The sequence below is a fragment of the Numenius arquata genome, chromosome 17 (genome assembly GCF_964106895.1).
Source record: "Numenius arquata chromosome 17, bNumArq3.hap1.1, whole genome shotgun sequence".
NCBI classification, from domain to species: domain Eukaryota; kingdom Metazoa; phylum Chordata; class Aves; order Charadriiformes; family Scolopacidae; genus Numenius; species Numenius arquata.
In genome coordinates, this window is record NC_133592.1 from 3,277,902 (window position 1) to 3,302,146 (window position 24,245).

The following is a 24,245-nucleotide window of genomic DNA, read 5'->3' on the forward strand; positions in this document are numbered from 1 at the left end:
GGTTACAACTAAGTTAAGGGCCCCAGCACCTCTTTGTAAATCACCTCCTGCAATTGTCCAAGTACTCAAACAAGTTGTTGCAAACTTACAAGGGTGCCTTTGCTTACACAAATATTTTTACAATGCTTAAAAATCACCTCTGAGAAATACGCCCTCAACATTATCCCTGCACAGAGGCTGGTCTGTCCGTCCCCCAGACCCGCATGGAGTGGCTGGTGTTGTCCTGACCGACACGGCCTTGCACTGCTGTCCCCTGGGGTGGCACTCGGCTGTGCCACTCAACATAGAACCACAGTCGTGGTGGACAAGAGGATCCAGTGAAGAAGAGCCCTGTCTGGCATCAGACTAATCATCCGGTTCAGCCTCCTTTTTCCCACTAGAAACAAAAAGAAGGAAGGGTCACAGACTTAAAAAGTAGAAGCCAAGAAGAACAAATAACAATTTCACTTAATAAGGGGCTCAGACACAGAGGTTTTGAAATATATGGTCATAAATGGAATGAATTTGTTTTTTCTGTTGCACTCATGTCCAAACTAAGTAGCCTTTGTGTGAGCCTAAGCACCTGCCATGGCAGGAAGGCGTTAGAGGGGTTAGAGGTGCAGCTCCAGCACAAACGGGGGACACAGGCGCTGCACAGGGCTACCTCCAGGCATGGCCTGGCCATGCTGTGCGACCACCACTACACGAGCAGAGGAAGTCCCTTCTTTTGTTTCTTGCTGCGTGACACAAAGAAGAGAGGAGCTGAGCAGAGCACGGTGAGTGGCACCAGCCAGGAGTCCCAAGGAATCCATAAGGAGCTGCCTCAGTCAGTCGCTGCTGCCACCGGCAACCTTCCCTCCTCCTGGTCCAGCAGGACCCTCAGAACAGGGTGGGCTCTGAGCCCTTCGGTCACCCCCCAGCAGCTTCTCAGGTGGGGCCACCGGGTGCCTGTCCAGCCTGGCACTGGTGTGGGCCTGAGGGACCCCAACACCACCCCTGTGAACGGTGCTGCAGAGGCAGCGCGGCCACAGCACAGGGAGCTCCGGCGCCTCGTGGGACCCACTGGAGATTTACACCCTTTAATGGAGTGGCCGCAAGCCCACATTATGTAAGATGAGTCTGACCCTCCCCTTGCTTTCTGGGGGCAGGAACCAGCTTCCCACGGGATATTTCTGTCCACTCTGGTGTCACACCTGTGGGCGTTAGTGCTCTGCTTATCGCAGATGCCGGAAACGCACCAAATCCCCAACGACCTTCCCCAGCCTCGGACACAGCGCTCTGCAGAAGAAACGTGTGAAGTAGCATGGCCACCATCACCAGAAGTCACCCGTTATGGAGGCAGCATATGTCCTGATGTCACTCGAGCTCACCTTGTTACCCCATCTGTCCCCTTAATGCCATTACTGAAGATCATTACATGAGCAGATCTCCTCTGGAGAGGCAGCTGCTTGGGCTGCCCACACACCTACCTCTCTGGTCCAGAAGACATGACCTCCAGTGGTGAGCACAGCTGCTTCCGAATATACTCCCTCGATCTAATATCGGCCTGGAATTAAAGAGGAAAATGAGTGAAAATGGATTGATCAGCCTGCTTGGAGCCTTCCCTTTGTCATCTCAGTATGTCCCTGCACACCCCCATGTCAGCACATCACAAATAGCTTTTGTGTGACTCCGTTGCAAAGGAACCTGCGTGGTTCTTTCCTTGTTTGGTTTCTGTGCCTCACTGCAAGCTGCTTGGGAGGATGAAGACTTAAAATGAAGAAACAGAGGGTCCTGGACCAAACAGCCATCCTGGAGTACAGTCCATTGCAGAAGCAGAACCAACATTCGCTGAGCCCTTGCTGTCTGCTCCTTTGCTTCCCACAGGAGTAAGGAGGTGAGACACCAGGCACAGACACTTCCCACCAGCTGGGTCCCAATGTCTGCTCAGCCCTGACCTACCCCAAGCATGGTGGGGACAAGCAGCCAAAGTGGGATCCAGACTGGTCTTCCTCAGCAAATCCCGGCTGCAGCTGAGGGTGACAGCCTTCACCAAGGGTCCCCGTGGGACCCAGAGGATGACCGAGCACAGGCTTTCCGCACACACCACAGTGCAGCAAGCATCAACCCAGCTGCAATCCCTCACTGTACCCCTACCCTGAACGGCTCCTAAGATGCCCTCCTCATCGTCCAGGGATGTGACAGGCCAGCAAGGATTTCCAGAGGCTTACTAAGGTGTTCACTGGCAAAGGGAGAGCTGCTGAGGCAATGGGCTGCTTTCCCGTTATGCCTTATCTGTCAGAACTGCAACCCCTCTTTGGTGAACCCTGGCAGCAGAGCCCGGAGGAGACCTGGGAGCCTGAGAGTGGCCTAGTGCTTTCATCCTTTGAACCAACCCAAATGACTTCTTCCACGTGTAGGCACCTCCAAATGCGGTGCAGGAAAACCTAACGAGCACCTAAACTCCTTTACAGGCCTCCCCCAACAACCGCTCAGCACCGTCTGCTAAGAGATGGAATAGACTTGTTAGAAACTTGAGGGCAGGGTAATTCTTCCTTCCCTCGAAAGGAGATGTTCCAAAAAGCAAAGCAGCTCTCCCATTGATCCGACAGAAGCTGCTCCACCACCCTTGCTCTGTGAAGGGATCGCACGCTGTGGCCACATGGAGGTCTCGTCAGCAGTGCAGGACGGCATGTGGTCAGAGAAGGACAAGGAGAACACCAACAGAAATCCCAAGAGCTACAGAAAGTGATGCTGGGCATTTAGTGGATGTTCTTGTCCCCTAGAAGTGTCACTGTCCAGCTTCCCAGTGCAGAAGACGCTGAGATGCTATCACGAGCGCGCAGATCCTGGGCTCTTAAGCAACTTTGAGAATTGGGAGTTGGTTTTTACATTCTCTCCAAGTTTTTTTCTTTTTTAGAAACTTCCTTTCTCAAAAAATAGTGCTCTGCTGTGACATTTTGGAACAGCTGCTGTGCCCCACCTCAAAGGCTGAGTCTCTCTCTCCACTTAAAAAGCAGTATGTGACCTTCCCAGCTGGAAAAGCTTCACAGCATATGATGATCCTGCGAATAAAGTGGGTTAACGCATCCCCAGTGGCTGTCCTTGAAGCATTTGCCATTCTCATCACTGTGCTACTTCTGAAGAGTCCCTGCCGTAGGTCTAGAAGCTCCCCACCACCCTCCATCCTTCCTCAGCCTCTCGGGTGGAGGCTCTGCCCGCTGGAAATGCAGCTCCACAACTGCTCAACAAATCTGCAAGCTCGAGAACGAAAAAGAGTTACATAAGGGGTGGTTTGTTTGGGAGATTTTTTTTTCCTTTCTCTCTATAATTGGACAGTTTCATAACCGAACTGACAAATAACTTTGATCACTCTTCAGGATAAGAAATTACGTGATGTATTTTATAACAAGGGAAGGAGGTTGTTCAATAGAGTCCCTACCGGGAGACCAAGGTAGCAAGAATCACATCTACAAACTGTTCTTCTAGGGAAGAAAAACCCCAACCAATGTTAGCTAATGCTTGATTAGGTGGCAAGTTACCGGCCAGTCTTCACTCCTAACACAGCGCTGAGAGACAGCTTAACCCAGCGCATTAACCAAGAGGCTAATCAATAAGATGGATAACTGTCCCGTAATAATCCTCACAGATTGTTTCTATTTTCAGAGGGGACTAGTGCTGGCATTAGGGTCTGGAATTGTTGCTTTGCCTGTTTTACGAGGGGCGGCGGTGATCCCTGTGCACGCAGCAAGCTTGCAGCGGGGTGTACATCCCACGGGAGTCAGAGTTTCAGGCTATCTGCTACCCATTTCCCTGCTGGGCAGCAGGAGCTGCTCGCACAGAGGAGAAGGATGGTAGCTTCTTTCTCAGTTCTCCTAAGGGCAAGCGTTTAATATTTCACATGAAGCGACCTGCAGAAATTCACAGCTCCGGGCAGCCCTCCTTGGTGGGCTGGAGCAACACCAGGCTGTCCCATCAGACACATCCTGAGCCAGCAGGAACCAGCCGGGCAAGGGGCCAGCTGGAGCTAAAAGGATCATCGGGAGAGCTGGAGGCTGGTGTGCAGCCAAGCAGGAACCTGGAGCAGCAAGAGCAGAGGCATCGGTCTCAGCACAACCCCTGTCAGCTGGAGAGCGTTAAAAGCTTCTGTTTCCCTGCTGTGCGTGGGGATCCTGGGTCTGAGCAGGCTCGGAGCGTGGGCAAACATCGGAGAGGGGTTCTGACCTCTGCCAGAAGCAGGCAAGGGCAGCTGCTCTCAGGAGGGCTTGGTATCGTTCCAGCGCCACTCAGTTTGAATGCTTGCCTTATTATTCTGGGATGACAGCTCCTGCCTACCTCAAGCCCTGTCTGGGTAGCTCCAAATGACCCAATCTCTGCAGAACCTCATGATCTCACAAGCTGCCTGGGCAGAGAGATCACCCCCATGCAAGCAAAATTCTCCCAGATTGGCCTTGCTCTTACACGTGGGATAAGGACTAAGTGGGATGTAAATACTGGTTGTAGGTGACAATGAACTACCCTCTGCTTTCTCTGAAAGATCACTTCTCTCACCTGCATCAGAGCCATGGTTCCTTTGGCAGCACATCGTGGGCTGAATGCAAATCAAAGCATTTCTGCCTGGGTGTTGCTGCATGCCCAAGCAGCACAACAAACCCCATACGGACAGGCCAGCCGTACCTCTGGGAAAGCAGAAGGTCTAAGCTCCCACAAGAGTTGCAGGGTCCTACACGTGCTGCAGCACAGTGCTGCCTTCATACAGACCATAATCACAGCCTCGAGAAGGCATGGGCAGCTCAGCTCTCTTAAGCGCATTATATTTCTAGGGCTACCAGAACTTACCAACTAAGAGCTAACAATCCACAAGTCGTTCATGACACTAGGAAAACCATAAGCACATCACTCATCAGGTCTGAAAGCTTGTTCTGGGGACATCCCGTAGCAAAAAGGCCAAGTCAGTCACCCACAGCATGATTCTCCACAGCCTCCTACTGCCTAATTCCAACTTTAGGTGCTCAAGAGCTGAGGCCTCCAGCACTGCCCTGTGTCAGGATCTGTGACAGTTACCACACAGAGGAACTGCGGCAGGGAGAAGTCCCATGGAAAAGTTTCAGTATCTCTGTCTCCTGCCATCCCTCTGCCTCTAGAGTAACCACACTCCCTTTTGGATTTTTAATCTCTCTGTAAGGAAAGTGACAATTCATTCCATCGCTTTAAATAAAGGTCACAGTTAGAGAACTGGAAGAGTCTCAGAACACAGACAAATACTGAAGGTAGTTGGAAATGAAATGAGGGTGATGAAAAGCTGCAAGACACCTCTTTGTTTCCAAAGGGAATGCTCTTCCCCTTTCCTCTGCAGAGCCAGCTCCGAGCGCTGCAGAGGCTCCGTCCCTCTCCGGAGGAGGTTGCATAAGAAGATCCATCAGCCTACTCCCGTCTGGCAGGGAGCGGTGTATGAGATCAGAAACTCCCGTTCTGGTACGGACACTTCAAGGTTTGTTTTGCTCTAAGGTGTTAGATTTTTGTCTGGTTTATAACCACAAACTCAAGGCTCTGTTTTCAGAGAAGCCTGCAGCGCCGATGAGAAGCTTCTCATCCCTCGGCAGGATCCCCCCCATGCTGCTCCGAGGAGCTGCAGGGCAGAGGTGGGCAGGACCTGACAAGGACTGTGATGCAGCATGGGGACAGCGTGTCCCAGGGCAGTGTCACAAACACAGACACCTAAATGCGCCCCGCTCCCAGGACAGTTGCTGGGACTGGGACAGACCTGCCTGAGCCACTGACAGCAGGGTGACCCTGATAGAAGGGAAGCACCTGTCAGGGCACAAGTCCCAGGGGCTTTACGCTTCTCCAGATCCTTCCCCTCAAGCCCTGCTGCCATTTCATTAGTCTGAAGCTGAGCCTTGGTGGCACTGCGGCTCACTGACGGTGATCCAGTGCTGTCACCTACTGGCTGGCTGCCGCCTCAAGAGCCCGCAGCTCCTTGCGGAGTGCAGTAGCAGGGAAAAGCCCAGAGGAGCAGCACTGCAGTCTGTGCTGGGCTCAAAGTGCCCAGGAAAACTGCATTTCCAGCTCCTGGGTATTAACATCACCATCACAGAAGCTGCCTGCAGAGAGAAACCAAGGAATCAGTCGGGCTGGGTCTGCAGTAAGGGCCGTGTGTGCTTTGAGGCACTGCGTCAGAACAAGCAAGGGAGAAGGAAGGATCAGTTCACGACCACTTAACCACTACCACAACAGGCCGGGGAGAAGAGGCCACCCAGAAGGGTGTCAGCTGCAGACGGGTGGCAAACTGAGGCTGTGAAACATTGCCAGGGGTTTGGCACCCACAGCCCTCTCCGCTGCCTACATCCCTGCTCCAGGCCCCTTCCTCAGCTCCCCGGCGTCTGTCTGTACCTGACGGATGGGCTCCGGGATCCGGTACCTGCAGCAGGACTTGACCAGGCGCACGGCTGTCTCCAGGCACACCCTGTGGCCCACAGAGATATAAAGCGGCCTAGAGCTGTTGCTGTTGCTACGCAGGGCCTGTGCATTCAGAAACAAGAAAGATCAAATACTTAAGAGGCTTATTTCAACAAACACAGAGCGGCAGCTGAATTATCAGCTAGCCGGTTGCCTTCAGCAGGTGGGATGCCGGCTCTGTGTTTGGCAACTCCCAGCCTTTTTGAATCTCTTCCACTTCCCAGTATCTCCTCAAAGGGACTCTTTGCCCTTTGGGAGCCCTGTGGCCCTTCCCCAAATGCCTCGCGCTGCTCAGGGAAGCAGTGAGAGTTGCTCATGCAGAGTATGTGGAAATACCACCAGCTGCAGGAAGTTTCTTACACCCGCCCGTTTCCCGCACAGCGCTTTTCTGAGTCAGATGCTCCCGTATTGCATCCCAGTAAGCTGCATATTGCATCCCAGTAAGGTGCTACAGAATGAGCACCTCTCCTTGGCTGGCCCCTCAGATGCCATAGCCATGGATGGGAATATATCCAACACCTGAACTGATAACTCTTCTTACACGTCTGAGCTTGCAGAAAGGGGAAAGCAGTGTTACTGGTCACCTCTTCACACCACATCTTCCTGAACTGACATCACTGGGACAGTCCCACTACAGAGACAACATACTCCAGTGCTCCCAGCTACTACACAAAGCTGGAAGACTTGATGGCCAAGCAAAGAGGAAATTCCCCACATCTTACCATGCCCCGGGCTCTCCCAGAAGTGCCTGTCAGTGGGAACGTATCTCCTTCCTTCTGCAGGGAACGAATCTAGGGATAAACACACACAAGGTCAGTTGGTTAGGAAATGCTTGTACGCAGCTGTCCCAATTCTCTTGGGATATTAAAGAGTGGAAATAAATTGCCAGCCTGGCCTAACCTGCTCTCTGTGCAGCTCATCCCTGACCAAGCCATCTGTCTGCAGGAGGTTCTTGGCCACTCCAATACACGGTAGGTCCGTCAGGACTCCGAGGTGACAGGCCACACCAAATCCTGCCAACAAGAAGCCACTGTAACTGCAGGGCAACAGAGAACAGGAATCTCAAACAGCAGCACGGGGACCCCAGAGAGCAGGGCTCTCCGGTGAAGTCCTACCTCTGGGATGGAGCAGGCCATTCCCATCTACAAGAAGTACCTGAAAAAGCCAAAAAAGAAATGTTATTTCCTGTGCACTGAGAGCCACCTGATTATGCAAACAGTGATGCTGGCTCTGGGTGGAAGGAGAATTCTGTCTCAGTCCTTTTACTTGTCTCTATAAGGGTCCTCCAACAAACATGCCACACCTGAGGTCTGAGCCTGGGCTCCTCCTGCTGAAGTCTCTGAACAGCTTCCACCAGGAAAGGGACTTCTCGGAAGGCTAAGAATCCTGCCACGTACGGGGCGCTCACCGTCACCATCCGGCAATCCTCGTACAGCACCTGGGAGCGGTGGGACAGCAGAGACAGTGACCTGTGCCTGGTCCCTGACTGTCTCAGAGGCGTCTCCTCTAGTTTATGTCCCCTGACCTCATGGTTTTTAAAACACTCTGCTGCTGGATCTCTCCCACAAAAGCCAAGGCCACTGGGTTCTGTCAGTCTGTCACTCAAAGAAGGGGGCGGATAAGGGACTGGTGACAGAAGAGGGCTAAATATCACCTACCATACCCTGCCAGAGAGTGAAGTCCTTGACACAAAATTAGGGCAGCTATTCAAATCTGCAGTGGGGGACCTCACCCAGTCACAGCATTATCAAAGGGCATCTGCCCCTGGGCGGGGACAGGCCAAAAGAAACCCTGTCAGATGGGACAAAACAACATCCGCACAGTGCAAGTAAAAAAATCAAAGTCGGATTTGAAATTCAGTTCATAAAAATCCCAGCGGCCAATATCAAGCTTTATTTCTCTGTTTTGTTATAGGTCTTATAGTTAAAGATAATTTTTATATGATTTTGAAAGCTGGGAAAGGGACCAAAAAGTCTTTATTAATTCAAGTAAACAACTGTGGGATGTGGGACTCACGGCAGTTTTGAAAAGGCTTTTATATGTTACATCCCTTATTATTAGACGATTCCCAGCAAGAACTCACGAGCAAGACATCTGCTGTTCGAGTGCTACAAATGCTTTAATTTCCTCTCTCCATCAGCACTGAGTAACAACAGGCCTTTTTGTGTCCTCCTGGGTAGTGGCCGAGGCTGATTACTTCCAATCGACACCCGAACCAGTTCCAGTGCTGTGCCTGACCAGGGACTATGCCTCAACACGGCATTTTCTGATTTCCCAGTTTAAACGCATACTGAAGCTATCCCTCAACGCCCAACTAAGTTCCCAGTAACCCTACAGACCTCTCACAACTGGGAACAGTTTGCTTTGCATCTTCTTAAACTTATGTCCAAGTCTGTACACTTTTTTTTTTTTTTTTTCTCTGTTTATCTTTCTTGCAGAAGGCACGGGCAAAGGACATGCCCTTCTTCAGCCTGGAGAAGAGAAGGCTCCGGAGAGACCTCACAGCAGCCTTCCAATATCTGAAGGGAGCCTACAGGAGAGCCGGAGAGGGACTCTTGGTCAGGAAATGTAGTGACAGGACAAGGGGTAATGGTTTTAAATTGGAAGAGGGGAGATTTAGATTAGATATTAGGAAGAAATTCTTTCCTGTGAGGGTGGTGAGGCACTGGAACAGGTTGCCCAGAGAAGCTGTGGCTGCCCCATCCCTGGAAGTGTTTAAGGCCAGGCTGGATGGGGCTTTGAGCAACCTGGTCTGGTGGGAGGTGTCCCTGCCCAGGGCAGGGGGGGTGGAACTCGATGATCTTTAAGGTCCCTTCCAACTCTAACCGTTCTATGATTCTATACTCGTGGTGACTCACGGATGCCCTGCGAGGCAGAGGAGCGGTGATAAGGGACTTTGTGTATTATTTTCTATAAACCCCTGAGTCTGTTGCCCGGCCACAACCCCAGGGAGCGGGGTGGCCCCTGGCCGTTACCTCCATGGCCGGGTAGCTCAGCACCACCAGGGAGGCGCAGGCGCTGGTCTCGTCTCCTTTGATGTAGGATAAATCCACGCCTCCCACTCTCTCCAGTCCGGAGAAACCGGGATCTCTCTGCCACTCCTCGGTGTCCTCCTCCACCACGCTGGCTCCCAGCCGGGCCTGCTCGCTGCGGCGGGACGGCGCTGAGGAGAGGTCGGCCCCGGCCCCGGCCCCGCTCCATCCCGCCCGGCGACAACCGCACCGCACCGGGAGCGGGAGGAGCCCGCGACCCCGACCGTGGGGGCAGAGCCCCGAGGGGGGGCTCCTGTCAAGGGACCCCATCGCTTCTGGGGACGTGAGGACACCCCCGCTGGTTCGGGAGAGGGGAGTGGGGGCAGGCGGCTCCCATCACTTCGCGCTTCTCCTCAGGAGGGCAGCGGGATCCGCGGGGAGGGGACCCACAGGCAGGGGAGGGGACCCCCGGACAGGGGAGGGGACCCGGCCACGGGCGACAGGGGACGGCGGGTGAAGCGGGGAGCCCCGCGGCGCCCACCCCTCCACGCAGGGCCTAACCCGAGGCCTCGGGGCCGCTTACGGTTGCCATGGCCACCGGGCCCTTACCCCACCCCTCCCCGGGCGCATGCGCAGCCCGCCCGCCGCCCTCGGTACCGTTCCCAGGCGCGGAGCGTGGCCTCCGGCGGCGGCGCGGCCGGGCCCGCCATGGCGGCGTCGCGGCGGAAGGAGGCCTCACCCTCCCCGGCTCCCTCCCCCCGCCCCGGGAACGCGGGCGGAGAGAGCAGCCCGTTCCGGGAAGGGAGAGGACGAGCGGGGCCCTGCCCCGGGGGAGCGGCCGGGGAGGGAGCCGGTTCCGTCGGTGTTCGGGTGTGTGCTTCCAGCCCGGGCCCCGTCCTGCTCCTCGGGAAGGGGCAGCGGGAGGAGGAGCCCCTTCTGCACCTCAGTGACAATGAGATGTCAGGAAAAACGCAGGTTGCAAACAAAAAAAGTTTTTTGGTTTGGTTTTTTTTACAAAAAATCCTTCCTCTTTACAGGTTGACTGTATTCGTTTGGTTTTTCACGATGCCTTCAAAATAATCTCTGCTTAAAGGCACAGCTTTGTGTTTCTCCCCCATCCTGATACGTGAAAGCATCTGATCCGTGCATCATAATTTTGGTACTTAAGTTAGTAAAAAAAAAAAATGCTAACACCCCTCCCCAACCCCAAGCCCCTGAGGTTCTAGAATCTTCCCCCCCCCCCATGGTTGTGGCACAAGTCCCTGGGCAGGAGGAGGGGGTGGTGGCAGTGGTGCTAGCTCTCCCTGCGCTCTCTTTTGAAGAGAGCAGCTGCTTTCCAGGTCTCAGTTGCGTGAGAGAGGAGAATCTCGTCCGGGAACGTCTCTTCCAGCTCTGGAGCTAATTCGGAGCGTTTTTCGTCAAGGTAAGGAAGGAGCGATTCCTTCAGGCTGGAAAACAAAAGAGCAAACGAAGCATTAATAGATAGTGTATGGCAAACTACAAATGCCACATCGTATTTTGGATGGTAGGAATGCACCAACAGAGTTTCAATGTGTATTTTGAAATACAAAGGATGACAGGCTAGAGAACCCAGAAAGGGGATGCTGCAGGGATGTGCGTGTGGAAAGCTGACTCTGCTCCTCTGAGTGACCGCAAAAGTGCTTGTGTTTATCTTTAGCGCTCACCAACAGCAGCTCCTGGTGTATTCCAGCAGCATTCCCAAAATAGCTGGGGTAAGAGGAAGACGAGTCACACGTGCCAGAAACAGGCAGCGTCTCTTACAACTCCCTGTATATTCTTAATGGGGGTTGTGCTCCGTGTCCCATGGGGCGGTCATTTGCCAAGGGAACCCATCCCAGCGCGTGCGTTTTCAGCTGAAGTTAATACCAACAGCTGTGGGTCGGTTTGGGCTGCACAAACGTGTTACCTCCACGTGGGATTGAATTCTTGCACAGCTTGGACACGTCTCAGCTTCAAGACGATCATTTCGTGGAGCTCCTGCAGAAAGGTTTCCAGCCTTGAGTGGACAAGGAAGGTGTTGAGGAGCTTGGAAATCTCTGCACTGAGCTCTTTTTTGTAGGCTGGACTGATGTCTACAAAAGGATCCTAAAAATAAAGGGGGTGGAGGGGGGCAGAAATAAATAACCAACCAGATATATCTGAACAAGTTCATTTAGAGAAAAGGAAACAAGTGATTAGACACTGATGTTATCAGTGAGCCTTACCCTTCTGAGGCGCAGAAGCTGCTCAGATTTGTGGGTGGAGAGAAGTTGCCACAGGGCTATGCTGTGCTTTAGGTGGCATCCTCTAAGGGCCTGAAAGGAAAGCGCATGTAGGGAGTGAAAGTGGATGCGAGGGGTGTATTTAGGAACCTGCGCACACCCTGCCCACGCCAGTGGAGCGAGCACAAGCGCAGAGAGTTCAGCAGGGAGTTCACTGAGCCCTTTTAACACGGGTATCAAAGCCCATCTGGATTCTCTCTCCCTCTTCCCCATTTTGCCTCCAATAATCCATCTTTTTGGTATCATGAAAGGGAGCGGGAAAGTGATAGGGCTCTGTCACACGTACTTGTGAGAATATAGTGCCTTTGCCCCCTTGTCAGCAAAGGGGCTCTTTTCACACATCCTTAGGAGATAAACCCTTCCCCCATCACCACTTTGGAGAGGTAAAGGGATATTTTCAATCCGAGCAGCCAGTGGCTCTGCGAGCTGACTCATAATTGAACGCTCTGCCTTTTCTCAGTTTTAGCATTGCAACTAATTATGCTGACACTCGGCTGAGAATTCTCCTTCCTGGTGCTGGCAGAAGAGCCTGGATCTGCAGGGAAGACCACAGCCTTCTGCAGTCCCACTCCTGACTTTTCTGTGGGGTTTTGCAAGGACCTGCTACTGAGCATCACAAGCCATTAGATGCTCCCACCTTGCAAACACTGGTTATAGGGGAAGAGAAATTGTATCCCCCTCTGTTGTTGAATCTGGTGGGGAGGGAGTTCTATCAAACACCTTTTCAAGCTGAACTTTTGCTGGGGTAGGAGATCAGACTGGCTGGATTTAGTGTGTGTGTATATATATATATATATATTCTTTACCCTCTAAGAGTAAGAGCTTTCCTCTCAGGACTCACCCGCAGCACGTGAGGGTTTGTCTGGTCACCCATCTGCAGAACATTTTGGATGTATTCAGCCAGCAGCATCTCAGGATTCTCTCCAGCCATGGCCAGGAACCCCAAGGTGATTTCAGTGACGGACAGAGCATCACAGGCATCGCTGTAAGACTGTAGTTCCCCACTGATCATGTTCATCACAGAACTGGGGAGAGCACTCTGAAAACCATCAAGTCAAAGCAGTTGCTAACATTAGTTTAGAGCCATTCCTTATTGCTAGTCAAGTCATTAAAGTCATGGAAGATGGCAGAGCCCCAGATTTAGGAAAGTGAAAAAGCTTAACTATATACCTTTCCTTTGTAAATCCTGCCTGACAAAAGAAGGCCAGTTGGTACATATTTAAGGCATGCTCAGAGATCAGTGGACAAGCCTTCAGAGAACAAGGCAAGCAGCAGAAGACAAACATAACATTTCTTGGGATGCCAGGGCTCACACACTTGCCCTGTTTCCTCCAGTGCAGAAACTCACCTGATCCACCTTATCCCTGACATCATTGAACAGCTGTTCGCAATTCCGATCGTGTCTGTACACCAGGGTAGGAATTCCCTGTCAGGAGAGAAAAGAACCCCGTGGTTGTAAAGCTTTGGTCACGTTGCTAACCCTGCTATGGCCCAGGCCTGGCTGCAGGGAACACCGCAGGGCTCCGACCTCAGCAAAGAAGCCATCTGCAGAAAGCACAGCCGTCTCCTACCTTTGGGGTGATGAGTGGTTTCCCCTGCAGGAACTTGCTGATAACTTGCTGCTGGATCCTCTCCAGATCAAAGTCCTGCAATGTCTCCCCTCCCTTCTCCATGCTGTACTGGCAGTTGGACAAGATCAGAGGAATCAGGTCTCTCTCCACCTCATAACTGATCAGGTGCAGGTCGGCCACTTCCGACGCGCTGATCAAGTACCTGCAGGAGAGAAAAGAGTCTTCATTTCGAGCAAAAAGCCTTTATGAAGCAGGGAAAGCTGATCGTGGTAGCAGCTAATACAACAGGACACCACCCCACCCCACCCCACCCCCCAAAAAAAAAAAAAAAGCCTAGCTGGAATAGCAACACACCCATCATCTTCCTTGATGTGTTTGTTGACGGAGCGGATACAGTTGTTGTGTAGAGCGATGAGGTAACTGGTCAAGGCTGTGGAGCAGAGGCCCAGCCCCTGGCGGCGTGGCAGAAGGACCTCGAGCTCGCTGTCCAGGGTCAGGTCAGCATCGCAGTAGCCTTTAGGAAGTTTGATTTCCCCTGAAATAAAAGGCAGAGGAGACTGCTGCCTGAGGTGGCCCAGAGCCAGCCGGCCTCTCCTGAGCCAACCCAGGTCAGGAGAAAGCACAGAACCCAAAAAAAGCAACGCTCTTTCCATTACTGGTAAGCACTAAAGAGAGGAAAATCAGGTGAGAATACTACAAATTCTTCCATTTGCACCTAGATCTTCTTAAACCTTTAATGGCCAAGGCCAGTTTTGAGGCTGTGTCCCAGCATCACTGATGGGAGGAACTCAGAGCTGAGGAAGGGCAGCAGCAGAGGAGCATGGTCTGAAAGCCAGCACCTCCTGCCTCCATCACTCCCCAAACAGCGCTGGGAAAGAAGGGTTCTTACCGTTGGTGTCCAGCGAGCTCCTCAGCTTGTTCCAAACAGACAGAAACACGTTCACTCTCCTCTGTAACAGGTCCCTCATCACATCTGAGGAATCACATCCTCCTGGAATCTCTGCTAAGGCACATGGAGAATAAAGAAGTGATTGGAAACAGCCAACATGGCTTCACCAAGGGCAAATCACATCTGACAAATCTGGTGGCCTTTTATGATATTGCCACAGCCTTGGTAGACAAGGGCAGAGCAACAGACGTCATCTACCAAGATTTACGCAAAGCGTTTGACACTGTCCCACATGACATCCTGGTCTCAGAATTGGAAAGGCATGGATTTGATGGATGGACCACTCGGTGGATAAGGAACTGGCTGGATGGCCACACTCAGAGGGTTGCGGTCAACGGCTCAATGTTCAAGTGGAAGCCAGTGATGAGTGGTGTTCCTCGGGGGTCAGTACTGGGACCAGTGCTGTTTAACGTCTTTGTTGGAGACATGGGATAGAGTGGGATAGAGTTTGCCAACGACACCAAGCTGTGTGGCACAGTCGACGTGCTGGAAGGAAGGCATGTCATCCAGAGGGACCTGGACAGGCTGGAGAGGTGGGCCTGTGCAAACCTCATGAAGTTCAACGAAGCCAAGTGCAAGGTTCTGCACCTGGGACATGGCAATCCCAGGCACAAATACAGTTTGGGCAGAGAATGGCTGGAGAGCAGCCCTGAGGAGAAGAGCTCGGGGGTGTTGGTGGATGAGAAGCTCAACATGAGCCAGCAGGGCACGCTGGCAGCCCAGAAAGCCAACCACATCCTGGGCTGCACCAAAAGAAGTGTGGCCAGTAGGTCGTGGGAGGTGATTCTACCCCTATGCTCTGCTCTCGTGAGACTCCACCTGGAGCACTGTGTCCAGCTTTGGAGTCCTCAATACAGGAAGGATATGGACCTGTTGGAACGGGTCCAGAGGAGGGCCATGAAAATGCTCAGAGGGCTAGAGCACCTCTGCTATGAAGACAGCCTGAGAGAGTTGGGGTTGTTCAGCCTGGAGAAGAGAAGGCTCCAGGGAGACCTTATAATGGCCTTCCAGTATCTGAAGGGGGCTACAGGAGAGATGGGGAGGGACTCTTGATCAGGGAGCGGAGCGATAGAACAAGGGGCAATGGTTTTTAATTGGAAGAGGGGAGATTTAGATTAGGTACTAGAAAGAAAATCTTTGCTGTGAGGGTGGTGAGAGCCTGGCCCAGGTTGCCCAGAGAAGCTGTGGCTGCCCCATCCCTGGAGGGGTTCAAGGCAGGTTGGACAGGGCTTTGAGCAACCTGGTCTGGTGGGAGGTGTCCCTGCCTAGGGCAGGGGGGTTGGAACTGGATGATCTTTAAGGTCCCTTCCAACCTGAACCATTCTATGACTCTGTGAATAACAGAAAGATAAACCCTTGAAACACCTTTTACTGGCCAGAAACACCATGAAACTCCGTAATATATGAATTTACAAAGCACACCACTGAACTCCAGGCAACTCCTCAAGCAGATCAAGAGAGACTAAATAGGCATGAAACAGTTTTCTAATGTTATCAAATTGAGTCATTTGTTCCATTTGCTACTATTCTTCCCTATTGTCTGCTATTGACCCAGGCTGCAAGTCTGGATGGATCCTTGCTCTGACTCAGCACGACTTTTAATTACTTCTCCATAAGTCCTTAAAGACATAAGTTATTGCACCTAAGTACAATTGAAGGACTTGCCACAAAACATCTGTGTGCCGGTCACAAATGGAAGGGAAGGACATCTCTTCCAGCTCTTGGGCAGGCCCTACTCCAGGGCAGAGCTTAAAAATTCAACATACCCACTGCTGCAGCCAGGGATTTATCTTGCCTCTCCCTGAGGAGAGTCCCCACCCCCTTATGAACAACCTTCCTGTGCTTCGTTCTCTTTAAACCCATCTGAAGACCTTTCCAAGCATAACTCCAGGGTTAAGGTCTCCCAATTCATTTGGGTGGGAGTTAGAAGGAAAACATGAGGGCTTAAGACTGCAAGCTCAAGAGAAGTTTCCACCTTCATTTTCAAGTGCACAATCCAGTGCTTTTTGTTTCACTAATTACAGTTTCAGCAAAGGCTTCTCACCTGAGAGGGGTTCCTTGAGGAAGTCTCTGATGGAGCAGTGCCTGACATCAGTGGTGTTCTGAAATCGCCTCACCAAGTCTCTCTGCAGAGCCAGAATCTCTGGTAGGAATTTAACCAGCCTCAGCTCCGGTTCCTGGAAGAGGAAAGGGGCCTGTGAGCAAGGTTGTCCTTGCACAAACCAGTTTTGCACACTTTTGTGGAATTACTTGTTAAATGTTTAAAAGAAAAAAATATTCTACATGTGCAGTTCTCAAGATTATAGGAAGTTCTGAGACTAAAGACACCGTATAATCAAACAGTGATTTGGTCCTGGACAACTGGCTCGAGGCAACCCAGCCTGAGCTGGGGGTTGGATCAGTGACCTCCAGAGGTCCCTTCCCACCTCAACCAGTCTGGGATACTGGGAGCTGATCTCTGAACATTGCACTCTCCCATCCCTGTGTCACACCCACCATCTGCAGGAACTTCCAAAGGAGAGGGATGGTGTCCTTGGCATTCTTTTGCTGGACTACGTGGCCCAGGTTCTCCACTGAGATCTTCTTCCGGCAGCTCCACATCTTGGAATGATGTATGTGACTGTCCTTTGGCAGCTGGGACAGGAAAGTGGCCGGGTCGCCATACACTATTTTCACTATTGGATTGGAAGAAATTCTCTCATCCTCTTGTATTTGTCTATTTAACTTCCGAAGTTTTTTATCCAAATCCTGCATTTAAAATAAGAAAAAAAAAAAAAAAGAAAGGGAGAATAATATCAGAATCGGCAACATCCTACCATGTCAAACCTCCACTGGGGTATATTTTCCTAATAGCTCGATGAACAAATACATCAAAGCAGAAGATGAACTCCTCAGGAAGGCATGTAAAACACATACTGCGATACAGCTGTTTATACCACAAAGTTACTCTTTGTTCTCCAGCTCATCCAACTCACAGGTCTTCCATTCTCACCATGATGTATATGGGGGCAAAAAAAGGCAGAGAGGGTTCATTCGGGGCAACCGTGTGCTCACTTGGACAAATACTTTCAATAGAGCTAAGACATTTTTGCTTTTCTAGCTACACAAAATCTTCACAGCTCAACTCTAGTCTCAGATACTCATTTCCACAGGTAGAATAAAGTTGGCTGACTCTTACAAATCAAAGCTAACCTGCAGTTGTGTCATCGATGGCTTGGCTTTAGGAATAGCTAGGTGAAAAGTGTAGCACAGATACCACAGCAGGTCAGGTTACCAAATAAGTGGATTTTGAACTGCTCAACTACTGAAATTTTATATAGCAAATTTCTCACCTCCAATTCAGGAGCAATAATTGTGTTTGCAACAATTTTTTCCCATTTGTTTCTCTCCTCCTTGGTGGAAAGCACAGCACTGAATTGAACTGGCCCTGCAACAGGAATATTTAGTCTCTTATATCTGCAATATTTCACTTAAAAGCAAGCACAGATTCTCTAAGCTTCCAGATGTGGCATCCTTGCAAATTAGCGTGATGAGCCAAGAGCAATTACAGAAATCCTAGAAGCTAAATGAGTATCTTGGTCAAGCTGGAGAGCATCATCCAAACCAGCACACAGTGACTGCAGTTTTTCCAGAAACCTCAGTGCAGTCATTCCTGTGAATGATGTGGACGTTTATACAAGTCGTTCATAATCCCAGAAAGGTTAAACAAGTTGTCCAAGGTCAGACCACAATCAATGACAGACCAAAGGACAGAGTTTGGAATACTGATTTGTGCTGTCACACTAAAAATACAGCTATGACACATAAATCCCCACTATGACACAATGACTCATGTCAACTTGAACTCCACATTCTACCATGAACCAGATCCTGCCCTCCCTCTTCTACCAAACAGCTTCTTGGTAGCTCATTTAGAGTGCAGCATGTGGATTATATACAGCATGAGATACTGCACTTTGAGGAGTTCCTCTGCTCGTGAGCTGAAAGCTCTGTCCATGTGTCATGAGGTTATTTACTCAATAATTCCTTTTCAGAATTAGGCACCAAACCTTGCAAACCCCACGCGAGGCAATGGAGAGAGAATTAAACAGTCAAAAATTCTTCACTCCCTACAGCAAGAAACAAGCCTCAAATTTCTGGATCTTCCTCATCAGCTCAGCTTCTGCCTCTTGGAAATGGTTTATTAGCAAAGATGCTAAATAACTGCTGCCCTGGAAATGCTGATGTGCTCCTTACACTGGCCTGGGTGCTGTTGGGTGTCCCTCAGGATGCTGCCAAGGACGAGATGAAGGATGTTGACAGTCTCATCCACGCTCTTCCCCAAAATTCTTGTCAGCTGTACCAAGTCCTGCTGAATATGCTGCTGAAGGAACCTCACCAAGTTGGGCACCGGTGGCTTGATAATCTTTTGAAGTGACTAAAGAGGAAGGAAAGGGAAGAATGAGCACAGGCAGTAACATCCAGCTCAAGCACAAGGCACTCGGAGCTACAGTCCATCAGAAAGTCTCAGCTCCATCCTGTAGGATTCCTCCCACCAGAACACACACAGGTCCGTGTCTATACGCACACATGCAAGTGCACAAAGGAACCAAAAATCCCTCCTGGGCAATGAGGGAAGTGAATTTGGGTCTCATGTCCTCAAAGACTGCCCCAGTTAATTGGCAATATGATGAAAAGGACGGGCGTCATACAGAGGTTTCACTACATTTCATGTGGCCACTTGGAACTATTATTGGGAGATACCTGAGGATCTTTTGTGGCTCCCAGCAGCATTGCCAAATGCACGAGCAAGCGCATCAGCATGAAGACAACAGGGGACATGTCCCGATCAGACACTCCTGCTGTTTTTCTGTGGTTTACATCTCCAAGTATGTGTCCAGTTTGAGTTCTGTCTTCATTACTCCTGTTGGAAAGTACATATATAGTTTTTTGCCTTGACAAAAACACATAAGAGATGTCTTTGATACCCAGTAATGTCTTTTTGACCCATAAGTTCTTTGAATGCCATAAAAGCTGCCAATTAAAAGTGCTACAGGGGAATGAGGACTTCCAGTAAGTTTTCTATGCAAATAAGCCGATTTGTTTGGTTTTACTGGCTGGTTACTCTTCCTTGGACATCTCTTCCAAGGAAGAGATGAAAGAGGTAATGTTCAGCCCTGTAGGGCAAGATTAGCCAGCTCTGTGCTGGATAGACAAGAAGCCACTGCTGTTAGAATTAGTAACTTTAACGTTCTTACACAAGAGCTGCAAGTGCTGATCCCCTGGGAGGCCCAGGTGGGAGCCAGTGGGGAACGCCACATGCCACCTTTCAGGCAGCAGCATGAAGTGGTTGGTACCTTTTGCCCTGGAAGCACGACAGGCAAGTCCTACATCATTTCGCACTGAAAAGGTCAATGAATCGAAGCCTACCGGAATTCTCGGAAGCCAGGCAGTGCTTTATGTTGTTCCCCTCCAATTCGGATACCACAGTCGAGGCAGTAGCTCATTTCCATGGGGCGGCCACACTAGCAAAAAGCAAAATGAGAACGCTGAACTCCAGAGCAAGAGCCACTCCAGCAGAGAAAGAGAACAAAACAAAAATCCAAGCTGTAACTGGTTAATTCAAAAGCTGCTATATACTGGGAAACAGACCTCCATCTCTTCTTTCCTAGATTTATGGTATAAGCTGTGTTAAAGCTATTCTAAACCTTACACTACAATGGCAAAAAAGATTTGTAATATAGAGAATTTAGAAAATGAACTGCCGTGCTATAGAACATAAAAACCAGTAAATAAAATAAAACCGTTTATTGTTGAAAACACCACCTGCTTAAAACCCCACCAATCTCAAATTCTTACCTCTCCTACAAGGCAGGGGTGGCCGTTTGGACACGCTAGCAAGAAAGAGAAACAAAGAGGACAGTGTTATAACAACAGACATTTATAAAGCCCCTGTTCTTTCCTTTCATAGGGACCATCATCTTGGAGCAAGAAATATGCTTCAAGATCTAATCAAAAGCACGGACAGCCCCAAAGCTCAAAGGAATCACTCCTGTGGGGGAACCCAAGGAATTTTTCAGTGCACCTCTCCTCGAGGAACAAGGAACAAGCCTGAAAGATTCTGCTGTCAATACCAAAGGGGCTGGAAGCATGAAAGAGGAGTGTGTCTGTCCTCACATTTGGAACAGTTTCATCCAAAAACCAAGGATTATCCTTCAATGTCTTTCACAGCCAGAGGAGCACTTACTGTACCAGTGCAGAGAGGCCACTCCTTCCCAGGTCCTCGCCTGAACCATTATATCTTCTGGCATTGTAGGCAGAAAAGAGTGCTAAGGAGGAAAAAGGGAAAAAAAAGGTGACAAATGAATACATGTATCTGTTCTTTCTTGTAGCAGTTCCTCAACTAGCTCCTTATTCATGTTAGGGAACAAGAGACGTCTGAAAGCAGAGGTCACACACACAGATTATGCACATTTTCAAATTCCACCTTTGAAAAATCCACTCTTAAGAACTGTCAATATTGTTAAGCCTTGTGCAGGCATTCTCTAGACATCCTGAACTAGGTTCCTCTTGGGGTGGCTTGATGCACCCTGGTGTGTAGCAGCACATTTCCTTGTGCCATGGAGAGCAAGCAGCAGATCCCTCCACCCCAACTCAGCCCAGGGCTCCATCACCCTCTAGAGCACATAGGTCCCCACAGTGTGACGTGCCAACAGCTTCCAGACTTGCTTGCTCAAATGTCTGCAAAAGTATTTGCCTGATATGGCTCAGGATGCAAAGGTACCTTGAAAAAGTACCAGTCCAGAGATGCTTGGTGTGCTAATTAATCCCAACAACACTGAAAAAAAAGCATACATCGGTAATTCACAGCTAAAACAGTAAGTTGGTGCTTTTGATGTCAAGAAAGCTTAGGTTAGAGAGGACCCAGCAGATACATGAAAGAACTAGCAATACGCTGAATTACCATCCCAGTTAACTCTCTTTACCTCCATGGTGCGTGGATGGAATGCCAGGTTCCTGAGGGGCTGCAGGACAGGGCTCTGCACGCACAGCAGGACGGCTGCGGTGTGAACAGCCATCTCAGCCAGCGCTCCCCCGTGGCTGAAGCTCTGAGGATCCACTGCCAGAGACGGCAGCGAGTTCATCACCAGAGAAGTTGCAAAGTGCTGCAGGTCTGGAGAATTCAGGGCTTGGGAGTTCTGGATGAACTCAGTCATAACATCTCTTTGCTGAAAGCACATATTTAAAAGAAATAAAATCAGCATGATATCGCCCACCAAACTGGAGAGGAGCATCAGCTGCTTTCCCATGCTGTGCTGCCCCTGCTTTGAAAACATGCTCAGTTTGCTCTGATCAGGACATGACTGTATTTGGGGCAGAAGAACAAAAGGCTCTTCCACCGCTGATTTAAATCTCGTTCACCTTTATCAGTGACATGTGTTTGTCACGAGCTTCCAAAGTGAAGTATCTCACCTGCTCCTTGGGGTGAAGATTTGAATCACTAACTCCGTACAGGGCAGTGACCTCCCTGAAAAGAGCCAGGAGCAGATGGACAGACCGTACCGCCGGGGGGTTACGCAAGGCCTGGAAAAGAAGAACTGATGATGTGGCACGGAAGAGGCTGTAGTTGTCACAGCTGAAGTTTGACAAGGCTACACAGGTATGGGCAGGCACGGAGAGGGCTTGAAGCGTCTTTGATTATCTGCCTGCTCCCCAGCCAGTTGGCTCCACGGTGCCTGTATCGCTCACGGCAAAACAACTGCTGCCGTATATTACAAGGGGAGAAACACGAGACGAGGCAACCAACAGAAACAGCCCCAGAGTTACATATGCTAGAACACAGATGAGAAAATAAAGCAAACTTGTGGCTGCCAGGATAAGCCAACAGTAACTTCCAGGCAAAGGCAACCCCGGCATCTCCACTGGAAGAGCCACTGCTAAGAGAAACACATAAAGCTTAACCGCTGGCCACCCAGACCCTAGAACAGGATTATGGTGAGGAGCACGTGTCCTACCTTCTCTGCCTCTAGAAGGCCCTCAGTCTTACATTCGATCATGGCTTTCCCCACGGCGTCGCGCAGGACTCTGTAATTGTCGCCGCAGGCCAGGTAACGATCAATGTGATTAGACTGGCTGTTCTGTACCTACAAAGGGAAGAGGCCAGGGTGAGCTCTGTGGACATTCACCAGCCATGGGATAAGGCAGAATCTCCTCTTCCTCCCAAGAACTGGGGCATTTCAGCCTTCGCAGAGAGAGAGCAGGGCAGCGTGGCAACCCAAACAGCTTCTCACTGCCATAACAGGCTCCAGAGAGAGAGCATGAGGATCTCACCTTCCCAATCACTCCTGCTGCGGTGAGTCCCCCAGAGCCACCCAACAGTAGAAACCCCCCAAAGCAGCACGAGCTGAGGACTAAGAGGAGACCACAGCCATCTCCAAGGAGACACCTCTTCTTTACCTGCTGAAGAATTTCCACTGGAAACACCCAGTCAAACTGTGCCTCTGTAACAAGCTTCTGAGCAAATTCCATCCCATACTGACTAGCAATTTTCCGGACTAGGAAAACACGATGCCAGTTGTTCTTGGCGAGGCCACAGAACCTCCTCACATTTGCCAGGTAACGCCGTTTCTCCTCAACCTTGTCTTGCTCTGGAGGGGAAAAAAGTATTAAAAAAAAAAAAAAAAGGCAAAACCACATCCTGCCTTGTAAAACTTGTACACAGCATTCCCACATTTGACAGCAGGATAATCAGACTTACCTGTGGGCTCGTGCAAGTCAAAGAGTAACTCTGCAGCCCTGCTCAGGTACAAGCGAACCTTGGCCACCGCCTGCAGATATTCCACAGATGATTCTTGAGGAGTTTCTCCATTGTTCTTTGGGAGGTAGTTCTCTGGAAAGCCTCCCTCTCCAGGCAGATAGTTTATATGCTCATGTCCAAGGCTGCCCTCAGACTTTTCACACATGGAATCCTAAAGATGGGCCGGAATATTGCATGAGCGGCAGAACCACTTAAATCAGGTACTTAAATCTCCAATGCATCCTCACTGCAGTGAGCACGTTAAGCTTTCAGGTCTCTCCCGGCACCCTCCAGCCCAAAGCCATTACCTCCTTCCGGTGGTCTCTCCAGTGCTTATCCTAGACCCCTGCCACCTCACCAAACACCTTCCTCTGCAATAAGCCCAGGCTCTCCCCAGTATTTCCTAAGCTTTAGCTGAGCTCAAAGATTATGAGCGTGATGAGTGGCCACAGACCAAAACACCCATTGCATGTTCCAAGATGCCAAGCTCCACCTGTCCTTCCTTGAGCAAGAATACAAAGTTTGATCTTATCTACAAAGTCACCATTTTAATGAAAACTACCAGAAATTAAACCTCAACCCTGCTGTCAAGTTTGTTTAAAGTTGTCCAAAGCATTAAAAGTTACGCAGGGGGAGGACAGGGAACAATCCAAACAGCGTAATCATCTAAAGCTTTGCAGACAAAGTGTCTGGGAATACAAGAACGTAGTCCGGTAATGGAACCACAACTCGAGATCTCCCTGCCTGCTGCGCTCCTGGGCTGGAGTTTGAGTCTTGTTGGGCCTCTCTTAACACTTGGACACCTGCCCAAGGCGTCCAAGAGACAGAGGCCTTCGGGAAGCAAGGCTGGTTACTGGAGAGCAGGTTCTGACCAGCCGATTTGATATCATCTTCCTTTTGGGCTTTCTCGCTGGGCAGCCAGGTACGTGCACAAGAAACTGGCCTAAAATTCCAGAAGAATTTCTATTCTTGACTTTTTAATTCCTGCAACAGTTTCATTGCCAAGCTCTTACCTCCAAGCAGTTGACAACAAGCAAGTAGAGTTCTTTTTTATCGTTGTTCTCTAGGATCTTGCTGTGCTCTACCCGGGACAGGTAGTCTTGCACATCGTTTTTCACTTCATTGAAGCTACAGGAGAGAGAAACACCCCCTTTACCACAGCTGCAATACTGACAGCTACCAGTTATGTCCTAAATCACCATCAAAAGACTCGTTATGTCCACATGACAGCTGGGGGTCACCCTGGATCCATCTGGAAGATGGAAAAGCACTTGTGCC

The 24,245-nt window shown here is 50.3% G+C and overlaps 2 protein-coding genes across 3 annotated transcripts in view; both read right to left on the minus strand.

Moving 5' to 3' along the window:
• Positions 1 to 79: 79 nt before the first annotated feature.
• Positions 80 to 10,148, minus strand: ENDOV (endonuclease V). 2 transcript variants are annotated; one of them, XM_074160206.1, is made up of 9 exons: positions 10,047 to 10,148; positions 9,393 to 9,564; positions 7,721 to 7,855; positions 7,533 to 7,572; positions 7,318 to 7,430; positions 7,140 to 7,208; positions 6,352 to 6,480; positions 1,449 to 1,525; positions 80 to 376 (listed from the first exon to the last, which is right to left on the minus strand). In XM_074160206.1, the coding sequence occupies exons 1-9, from the start codon at positions 10,097 to 10,099 to the stop codon at positions 346 to 348; spliced, it is 819 nt and encodes a 272-aa protein (XP_074016307.1). In that variant the 5' UTR covers positions 10,100 to 10,148; the 3' UTR covers positions 80 to 345. The 2 variants fall into 2 exon arrangements, with proteins under 2 accessions (XP_074016307.1, XP_074016308.1); XM_074160207.1 differs by lacking the exon at positions 7,721 to 7,855 and having other exon boundaries at positions 10,047 to 10,107.
• Positions 10,149 to 10,367: 219 nt separating this feature from the next.
• Positions 10,368 to 24,245, minus strand: part of RNF213 (ring finger protein 213) — a 55,005-nt gene continuing 41,127 nt past the window's right edge. The window contains 22 exon segments of the mRNA XM_074160262.1: positions 10,368 to 10,837; positions 11,317 to 11,495; positions 11,615 to 11,704; positions 12,513 to 12,737; positions 13,029 to 13,097; positions 13,243 to 13,444; positions 13,597 to 13,777; positions 14,132 to 14,215; positions 16,236 to 16,368; positions 16,688 to 16,939; positions 17,524 to 17,618; positions 18,428 to 18,608; positions 18,935 to 19,094; positions 19,601 to 19,695; positions 20,030 to 20,064; positions 20,418 to 20,499; positions 21,157 to 21,399; positions 21,644 to 21,754; positions 22,186 to 22,314; positions 22,628 to 22,818; positions 22,929 to 23,139; positions 23,981 to 24,095. Coding sequence (XP_074016363.1) covers positions 10,684 to 10,837; positions 11,317 to 11,495; positions 11,615 to 11,704; positions 12,513 to 12,737; positions 13,029 to 13,097; positions 13,243 to 13,444; positions 13,597 to 13,777; positions 14,132 to 14,215; positions 16,236 to 16,368; positions 16,688 to 16,939; positions 17,524 to 17,618; positions 18,428 to 18,608; positions 18,935 to 19,094; positions 19,601 to 19,695; positions 20,030 to 20,064; positions 20,418 to 20,499; positions 21,157 to 21,399; positions 21,644 to 21,754; positions 22,186 to 22,314; positions 22,628 to 22,818; positions 22,929 to 23,139; positions 23,981 to 24,095 — 3,217 coding nt within the window. The 3' untranslated portion in view covers positions 10,368 to 10,683.

Bases quoted from the DNA above. Each gene is read 5' to 3' on its own strand.
- ENDOV (XM_074160206.1), bottom strand. From the start codon at position 10,099: ATGGCGGGCCCGGCCGCGCCGCCGCCGGAGGCCACGCTCCGCGCCTGG. The intron at 7,431-7,532 runs GTAGGACTTCAC...TCTTGTTGGCAG, and splicing joins TGGCCTGCTCCATCCCAGAG to GATTTGGTGTGGCCTGTCAC. The intron at 377-1,448 runs GTAGGTGTGTGG...TTTTGTTTCTAG, and splicing joins ATGTCTTCTGGACCAGAGAG to TGGGAAAAAGGAGGCTGAAC.